Source organism: Rattus norvegicus, chromosome 9 (genome assembly GCF_021556685.1).
Source record: "Rattus norvegicus strain SHRSP/BbbUtx chromosome 9, alternate assembly SHRSP_T2T, whole genome shotgun sequence".
Taxonomy (NCBI): domain Eukaryota; kingdom Metazoa; phylum Chordata; class Mammalia; order Rodentia; family Muridae; genus Rattus; species Rattus norvegicus.
The window spans coordinates 108,345,922-108,355,448 of record NC_141542.1 but is presented as its reverse complement, the minus strand read 5'-3'; the positions used below and the strand labels follow the sequence as shown (position 1 = coordinate 108,355,448).

The 9,527-nt window shown below is 52.6% G+C and overlaps 2 protein-coding genes across 2 annotated transcripts; both read left to right on the top strand.

Moving 5' to 3' along the window:
- The first annotated feature begins 695 nt into the window (after window positions 1–695).
- On the top strand, window positions 696–2,214 carry Otos (otospiralin). Its single transcript, NM_139188.4, is given in 4 exon segments — window positions 696–719; window positions 978–1,069; window positions 1,220–1,246; window positions 1,914–2,214. Coding segments are annotated over 3 exon segments (270 nt in total). The 5' UTR covers window positions 696–719; window positions 978–1,011; the 3' UTR covers window positions 2,099–2,214.
- Window positions 2,215–4,392: 2,178 nt separating this feature from the next.
- Cops9 (COP9 signalosome subunit 9) lies at window positions 4,393–9,319 on the top strand. The gene is given in 3 exon segments (NM_001109044.1): window positions 4,393–4,470; window positions 6,642–6,714; window positions 8,985–9,319. Coding segments are annotated over 3 exon segments (174 nt in total). The 5' UTR covers window positions 4,393–4,407; the 3' UTR covers window positions 9,023–9,319.
- The last annotated feature ends 208 nt before the right edge of the window (window positions 9,320–9,527 follow it).

Below are 9,527 nucleotides of genomic sequence, written 5' to 3'. Positions count from 1 at the left end.
TTGAGGGGACTCCTGGGCCACACAACTCCAGAACAGGGTACCAGAATCTTTGAGAGTCCTGGGGTGTTGAGAAACAATGGAGACCATTATCCTGGACATAGTACTGTATCCAGCAGGGTGTTGAGACCTCGGGGGTGGGTCCACGAGGCTGCACTTACTCTGATAGATGGGCAAGGGTTCTATCAAGGGATAATCACAGTGATCTGAACTTAAGGGCCTCTGAGATAATATCTACAGGTATCTATCCCCTGGCCTTGCCCATTAGAGACTTGGAAGAAAACTCTGGTCTGGGGGAGGGGTCCATCTTGTCCCCACTTCCTCTCCATGCTGCTCTACTAGTGTGGTGTCCTGGGTGAGGGAGTGTCTGCAGGCTTACCGAGGAGGCCATGGGATCACAGGGTCCTGTAGCACAGCTGAGGGGTTTCAGCAGCCCTCCGATGCCCCCGGTAACAGACTTAGAAGGAGGTGTATTAGATGCACCCTTGCTGAACTCAGCTTTGAAAGTTGATGGCAGATCTGATCTGTGGTGCGATTCCCCCAGCTGCTCCCACGGGCCCTCCTGCCAGCAGGGAAACAGAGACCTACAGTCCTCTGCTGGGGGATGAAATATTCAGTTTGATAGCTCAGGAGGGTGACGCTTCCTTCCTTGTCCCAGCCCTACTATAAAGTGGAGCCTGAGTGCTGGCAGTGGCCCCACAAGGCTGCAGACCAGCAACGAGGTACCCTCTGGGAGGGTTTGGATTGTTCTCTCTATAGATAGAGTGGACCTGGTGTTTGTGATGGGGGTGGGAATGGGGGCAAGGCATTCTTAAACCGTCAAAACGAATAAGCTTTTACCTCAGAATAGTGGCTTAGAAAAGCAGAAACAGATGCATTTACGAACATTCGAGCATTCCTGAGGGTGGTCCGCTTCGCGGTGGCAGAACGGGCTCATCCTGGTGGGCAGCATTATCATCCTTGGCTTCCTCCTGCTGCAGGTGGTCCTGAGTATACCGTCTGCACTTGGCAAGGATGCAGCCCTGTGTGCTGTGGTGGCTGGCTCTTGGCCTTCTGCTGGGGATTCCTGCAGGTGAGGGGCCGCTCTGGGACTGGACGTAGCATAGCCGTGATTCTCTTACCTTCCCACGCCTCTCCTTCAAACGGTCCTTGTCCTGGTCTGCAGTGGTTCGTGGAGGTTTGCCCTAGATGACGGGCAAACCTTTCTCCTTTCCTTTTGCAGGAGCCAAGCCAACGCCAGAGGAAGCAGGTACGCTTTTCCATGTCTTTCCTTTCACTGGCAGAAGGTGCTGGCGCATGCTGGTGGGTGGGCGAGCAGAGGCTGCTCAACCCTGGCAGACAGGACAGCCGGAGCCTTAGCTCTCCCGGAAGTATGAATGCAGGTCCTGTTGCGAGTAGGGAGCTGTGCATGCTGAAGGGTCTGGGACACCATCAGGGTGAGGTCTGTCTTCTGCCATGTGAGAACATGCAGAAGGGAGACGGATGAGCTCTCAGAGTCCCACCACCCTCAGTTTGAGCTCAGACTCTGAGCACTCTCAGGAGTCCCAACTCAATCCACTACCACAGAGGGGGCCCAGCCTGTCCTCCAGGACTTGGGTGCTGTGTTCCTTGACGCCTCAGCGGCATGCTGCCTGAGCCCTGAATACATCATCACCCAGCCGTCTCTCTGCCCATCACGTCCCAGACAAGGACAAGGCTCTGCTTTGTTCTCCCATCTCCCCCTTCTCCTCTTCCTGCCAGACCAGGTCCTGTAATGGGCAAGAGGTACACTCAGGCTCCACTCCTGGCTGGGATGGTGTCATCCCTGTGGCAGGCACTGAGAGCTCCATCCATGTGCCCTGACTGTATAAGGGATGCTCTTCTAGCAGGGATGGTGATGGGGCAGGAACTGAGATTACCCGTGTCTTGTCTTTCAGATCCCAACGCCCAGCCACCAGCCATGCCTTACTGGCCTTTCTCCACCTCTGACTTCTGGAACTACGTGCAATATTTCCAGAGCCAGGGCGCCTACCCACAGATCGAGGACATGGCCAGAACCTTCTTTGCACACTTTCCTCTGGGGAGCACCCTAGGCTTCCATGTTCCCTACCAGGAGGACTGAGCAGCGTCCAGTCTTCCGCCTGCCTGGCTGCACTGGCTGGGGCCAAAGGTGGTCAGAGACACAGTGGTGGGCACGGGTGGGGCTCAGGCTCAATAAACTCCTTCTGAAGATGCATAAACCCCTGCGGGTTTCTTTCAAGAAGCCGGTGTGTGTGGTAGCGCTGGGAATTAGCTGGGCTTTATTCTGATGACCACTGAGCAGGCCTTTAATAAAGACACACATCATTCCTATCCATTGATCAGTGTCAATCAGGGCTTTCAGCCTTAGTTGTCACTTGGTCATTCCATCCTCATGATGACCTGGGGGTGGGTTATGGTGGCACCAAATCATGAGTAAGGAAGCGCCAAAAAACAAACAAACAAACAACAAACAAACAAACAAACAAACCCCCCACCAGTACAGCTTTGCTTGTTAAGGACATAGGCCTAGTTAGGCAAGCCAGACAGCAGGCAACCTTCCCTTGGCTGTCAGATGTACTACAGTCACGTTGGGGCCTGGCACCCACACTCAGGACACAGCATGTTCCTGGGAGTAGCGGGAATCAAGAAGCCAGACTCCTATCTGCGAGGGAGAGCCATAGCCCACACTTAGTATCTGAGGGAAGGGGATGGTTTCCCTGGGTAGTCCTCTGGTTGCGTTAGGCTATGAAGGCAGTATAATATAATGTAGGGGCAGCCTATGTTACAGGGGGTGAGCCTCCCCAACACACACAAAACATGCAAGCCAAGGACACACAGGTTAATGCCCCACACAGCAGCAGGAAGAGAAACTAACGGGAGGCTCCCCTTGGCCGCCAGCCTGTCTTGGCTTCCTTAGTTTGACCTTCACGTGATATCTCAGGATGACACTGGTCTGGCATTCGAGGCTTTCCAGTTATTTCTTACACATCCTGCACAGTTCACTTGGGCTTCAAGGGTAGGAGTGACCAGGCTCAATTCCCATTGGCTGAGTCAGTCCTTACCCTTGACCCCCATTCTCACTCTAGCAGCCCACACCCCCCCCCAAGTCCCTGAAGCCTCGAAGTTGTTAAAGGAAAACAAAACAAAACCAAAAAACCAAAAAAACAAAAAAAACAAACAAACAAAAAACAAAAAACAAAATCACCCAATCCAACCCAACCAACCAACAGCTCCCAATTGCTTTGAAAGCAGAGAAAGGGAAAACATTCAAAACCATCGGGGCAGGAGGAACAATAGTCTTGTATCACTGGAGAGAGGCTCTGCTCAACCACAGTAGCAACAGGGACTGACAGTCAAGGAGCAGGGTTGGGGTAGATGGGAAATAAAAACTCAGGGGTAACACAGATGCTTTGCTGAAGGCATGATCAGAAGACACTGCCCGGGATAGTGGAGGGTGAGGAGCCCTATCAGATATGGAGAACAGGCAGGTATCGGTTGCATTTCAGGCCTCTTGCTACAGTGACTTCACAGAGATACTTGTTAAACCTGGATTTTACCAGGAGGTGCACAGAGGATCCTAGGGGAACATCCAGGAGCCTCATTAGAGTAATCTAGACTGTCAGAATAGCTTAGGCCCTCTCCTACAAAGATCCACACCTCTCTGTCCCTTCCTCCTCTCGTCTTTCTTCATTCTTTAAAAACCATGGTACAATATGACACTCTAAAATGTATCAGCCTTGCCTCTTCTCAGGGGACACCTTCCCCCCAACCCCACCGCACACCTCTAGAACTCTGAACAACTGCCATCCCCAATACTGCGGCACTTATGAGTCTGACTGCTCTAGAGACCTCACATGAGTGGTACACAGCGTTTGTTTATATTTCACTTAACAACATCCTCAAGGCTCGTCCATGCCCATAGGCTAGGAATCCCTTCTTAAAGTTTTAAGATTTCACACTCTCCCACCTTGTAGATAAAGCCCATCTTGTCTGCATGCACTGGGCTGCTTCTTCATCTTGGCCGAGGTGACTCTGAGAGCGGCCACTGCGCACGTACTACTTTTGGATTTCTGCTACCTCTACAGTACCTAAAGATTCAATACCCCCACCTTCTAGCCAATCCATTACAGCCTGTGATTTCTGTACAGTAGTCATTCTGACGGTTTTGAACTGCAACCCTGCTGGGAAATGGATAGTCTCCTTTCTCCGACCACTCGTGCAGTGCTCATGTGGTGTTTTTGGTCCTTAACGCATAATCTGTTGACCTAGTCTTCTCAGAGAGCAGCTCAGCAGCCAGGCTAGCGGGGTGCCACCGAGGCGCGGTCCTCCGGGGCCTAGACCTGCTCGGAGGAACGCCGCCGGAAGTAGAAGGGGCTGGCCGGAAGTGAGCGCAACGCCGCCAGTCTCGAGATGAAACCAGCTGTGGATGAGATGTTTCCCGAGGGCGCGGGGCCCTATGTAGACTTGGATGAGGTGGGGTGGTGGCGGCGCGGAGCGATGCTTGGGGGTGGGAGCACGCCTACAAACCTGCGTGGGAGCCCAGGCCTTCGGGGACTCAAAATCTGCCAGAGACTGGGGAAGCGGGAGCGGGCGGGGACGGTCGCAGGGTCCAAGACTGTTACATGAATTGCAGCGAGGAAGTAGGGTCTGTTCTCTATTACTTGATTGTGGCTCCTCATAAATATTCCGGAGAGAGAAGGCTCGAGCGAGGTTTACGCACTGATTGGCCTCTAGCCACCAAGCCCTGAGAGAAGGGCAAGGGATAGTGTGTGGCAACTGTGTGCTTTGTGCTGGGACTCGGTTATTTCGTGTAGACACACAGACTTTTGGAGCGATCTTGTGCTTTTGATTTATACCATGGTCACAGATATTTATCTGATGCAGGTGTTTCAGTGAGGTGGTTATGATCAGGAGTGTCAGCTAGCTCGTGTATGTCAGCTTCCTGCTCCTCAAAGCTCAGCGAGTAGGGAGGTGCGCGAATGCATCCCAGGACCTGAGAGATGTTAGGTGTGGCCCCAAGAGGCCGACTGCAATTTCTAAGTATAATAGCAAGGGTGGGATGGGGGTGCCATACAGACGTGTCCATGGGGTTTTGGTTGGCTCAGATTAGGCTTAAGAGAGGAGCTTCCCCTGATTCAAATATTGAAAAATGTGTTCTGTTGACATTGGGGTATGGATGACGAGAGCCAAAGTAGCAGAGCTTTGGAAGAGCGATGCTCCCTGGCCCGCTAAGGGAAGGGGATGCCAAGTAGTTTGTCTTAGGGTTTCTATTGCTGTGACCAAAAACTATGACCAAAAAGGAAGCTGGGGAGGGAAGGATTCATTTGGTGTACACTTTCACATCATTGGAGGAAGGCAGGACAGGAACTCAAGCAGGGCCAGAACCTGGAAGCAGGAGCTGACGCAAAGACCATGGGGGTGGGGTGCTGCTTAGTGGCTTGCTCAGCTTGCTTTCTTATAGAACCCAGGACCACCAGCCCAGGGATGGCACCACCCACAATGGGCTGGCCTCTCCTTCATTGATCACTAATTGAGAAAACGTCTTACAGCTGGATCTCATGGAAGTGTTTCCTCAACTGAGCTCTTCTTCTCTGATGACTCTAGCTTGTGTCAAGTGGACACACAAAACGGGCAGTACATAGTTGAACACAGAGGGGTGGGAACAAGCAGATCTACATAGTAATGCCCAGAGAGTGAATGTATGGGCTCTGTGATCCCCTGATGAGGCAATTGCATTCAGCCTTAGCCCCTCAGCCTTGCAGCAGGTGATGTGAGGGCATCCCGATGAGGAAGCCTGGCTTCCCATGGGGGTTGGTCCTTTGGAGAGGTGGGAGCTTCGGTTTATAGGGAGATGGTAAAGCAATGGAAACAGGAAGGACGAAACCTTAAAGAAATTGTGACTGAGGCAGTGGAGGCAGGAGGAGGGCTCAGCCAGGACTTTAGAGGCAATCTGTATGGCTTTGTCCAGTAATGGGGCTGGGGACAGAGGCAGAAAGAAGACTCGAAAGGGAATACAGGAGATGCTCAAGTACTTGTCACTCCAGGGAAAGTTGAACCAGGAGCCCTCGAAAGATGAGGCCCAGGCAGAAAAAGGCCAGAGCCAGCCGTCCAGTGTGCTGCAACCACAGGTCTCTGCGTCCACCGTTCTGGGTGACCAAAGAGCACAAAGAGTGTTCATATCTCACAGATTGGGTGTGGTCAGGTTTTAGCACCACCATTGGTGGCAGTCCTGGAGGCTTCTCCCAAAGAGCAGTACCCCAGACCTCAGCGCTGGGACAAGCAGCTTCCCAAGGGGAATGGCTGCAATCTCAGAGAGAAGGGAGCCTCTAGGGCAGATGTCCAGCTTGCTGGTGTACTTCTGTGCCCTCTGGCATTGTCTAGGAGGGGACTGAAGACTCCGGCAGGAGAGTACCACAGGAGGCCATGCCAAGGAAAACTGAGGACCTTGAGAGAGCTTTAAAATCATTTGCTTGGCTTCCCCATTCACACTACTTTCTTTGTCCGGGAAATTCTGGCTCCCATCTTGAGCATTCTTCTTGTCACTCAGTGTTCTGTTCCAGGGAGGTGGGATGGGTGTGCTAAGGAAGCCACCACCTGCTCTTGGAAAACAAGCACACAGAATGACCTTCCCTCTCATTCTCCAGGCTGGAGGTAGCACCGGGCTCCTGATGGACTTGGCAGCCAATGAAAAGGCAGTTCATGCGGACTTTTTTAACGGTAAGTCTGCCAGCATTGGGTGCCAGGCTTAATCTGAGTTTTCCTCTGTGGTGGGCAGTTTTGTGCCATGGGTAATTTGGATCATGGGACAGTGTGGCCCAGACCTTGTGCCTCTGTGCTGTGCCAGGTGTGTGGAGTGATCCCCTGGCAGTCAGCTCTGCCTGTCAGCCCTGTCTGAGGAGAGCAGGAAGTAAGTGTCTCCCCAGTTTACTGCCCAGGCTTGAATTTGAGCAGTGGCATGAGTGGCGTGTGCAAATGGACGTATTGATTACAGCCCGTCTCCCAGACCTGGGCACAGAGGCCTCATGGTTCTGTCATCTTTGGACTCTCCCGGTGACAGCATGTATCCCTCTCTTTCCTGGGCCACACCTGCTTGTCCACCTGGACTCATGGCCACTGCTGCCTTTGCAGAGTAACAGCTGAGCTCTGCTTCAGCTCTCCCTGAGTGAGGTCAGGGCGGAGGACGCACTTCTGTTGCATAGCTAAGAGCATTCTCGGTTAGATTATTGTGCCAATTAAACAGTGAAAACAGTAAAATCACCGGGCATTCGACAGGGCATGTTTGAGCCTCTCATCCTTCTGATTCTGAAGGCCTTATTCCTACTGGTTAACCCTTACACTGGGTTCAAGTGGCAATTGGGAATCTAGGCTAAGTTCCCTACTTGGAGGGTAGTAGTGGTTTTCTCCCTTTCGTCCCAGCACTGTAGTACACAACTCTCCAAAGAGCCATGACTAACCGTGCCATATTGATTTCTAACTTACTAGGTACTCCCCCTCCCCTTGAAGTTCCAAGCCCAGATGACTTTGAAGGCTCACTGGCATGTGACCAATGCTTGAGTGGGGAAGCCATCTGTCAGATGGGTGTTTCCTTCCTGAGGACTTTGCTTCTCCCCAACTGGTTTCAGAACTGGGGGTAAGGGCATAACACTGGAGCCTTCAAAGTCATTCCTCTCAATTCTGTTCAGGGAGTAGATGGTGCAGGGCTACTGATCACTTCCCAGGGCAGCCTTGTGGCACCTCGGGAGGCTCCTGGCTGTGCAGGGTGTGACACCTGTAGGACTGATAGGGTTGAAGTAGGACTCCTTCAGAATCCCATCCATCTGTGTCAGCTCCTGAGAGAGCAGCTGGGTACTGTGTTCAGTGCATGCAAGTGGCCTGGCTTGCATTGCCAGGGAGCACCTGGTGACAATGGCAGCAGACATCTGACTCCTAATGACCCATACCAGGCAGGGAAGGGACACGCAGGCTCCCTGTCTCCTACTCACTCACTGCCTGACCTTAGCAAGAGTGGGTGCTGTCTGTGCCAAACCCAGGGCTTAGGAAACCATCCATTGTGAGAAGCCCATGAGACTTTTGGCCAGGGCTTCCACCAAGGCCTTTCGGCTCCCCAAACAGATGGGTTCTGGAGCTGTTGTCTGGTGAGCAGTGGGTCCTACCCATGTGCTGACCCTTTCACTTCCCCTATCACGATTTGTAAGTAGTGGGAGATCTAGACAAGGCTGGAGGCAGGTAGCTGAGCGCCCACATAAGCCAGGTGGTATTGTGTCCAGAGGACTATCAAAGGGAGGCTTCTCTGGGTCACAGAGGTAGTGTCAGGGCAGGAACCACCCAGAGTTCAGTCACACAGTAGTTCATGGGGGCGTCAGGAGGCAGGGAGGGTGGAGCAGTCTCCTGCGTGGCCAGAGTTGCACTGTAGACACTGCCTTTGCCCAGAAAGATCTAGTGTGGAAACATGGGAGGCTTTCCAAGCAGATGAACTGTGCACACATGGGTGGTCTTGACTCCTTCCCTGTCCTCAGAGTGACCCTGCCCAGTAGATGGAAATGTAGAAGATGTGTGAACAGAAGAATGCGTGGCCATGGCTGTGGGCACCAGTGGCGTGTTTGAACGCTGACTGTAGAATACACTCTGACTGGAGCGGGGTGTAGCTGTGTATCTGGAGCCTTGCTTGCCCAGGCTCGCTAAGGGAGTCATCTCAGGGGCTCAGTCTAGCCACTGTTCCCCACTCTTCCATCCTCCCAGTGGTGGAGTGGCACTGCTGTCCTCACACTCAGTATGGCCGCCAAGCTGCAAGGTGGTGCCCATGTGTCCACAGCACCCCCGCGTGCTTTGTAAAAAACGCCCTCTAAAGTAGAATGTGATTAAGAATAACTGTGACACCCTTTACCACTTTCTCTGCCCTTCCAGCTATCAGCAAATTCTTTTTGAAGCAGTTTCCTCACTTGCTTGTCCTGTACCCAATAATGCTTCATTTTGATTTGTTTTCATAGATTTTGAAGATCTCTTTGATGATGATGATGTCCAGTGAGGCCGTCGGGTCATATATGCTCCATGTCTGTGATGTGTCTGGAGTCTCCGGGGACAGGATCACCTGATGGTAGACACGTGTGACTATCACTAGGTATCAAGACCTAGTCAGCCAATAGGGGAACTGCCTGAACCAACTGGGTACTGATGCCTCTGGGAACGCCAGCCCCATGTCCTTGTTTAAATTAATAAAGAGCACTAGAACACACAGGGTGGTTTTAATTCCTGTGCTTTTAGATGCAGATGGACTCCCCCCCCCCCCCATGTGTGAACACAGAATAAAGCATGGCACCGCAGCAAGCACACCATGCCGTTTTCAGTGTGGTGACTAGAGATGCACTGTCCGGGTCAGCAGCGGCCTGTGCGGGTGTGTGCGCAGCCGGCCAGAGCACTTTGAGGGCCTGACTAAGAGTACCTTTGCCCTGAAAACGGAGACCCACTGCACACTGCAGTACGTGGGATGGTTTCCCCTAATGGCCTTATCAGCGTGGCTGCTAGTACAAGAC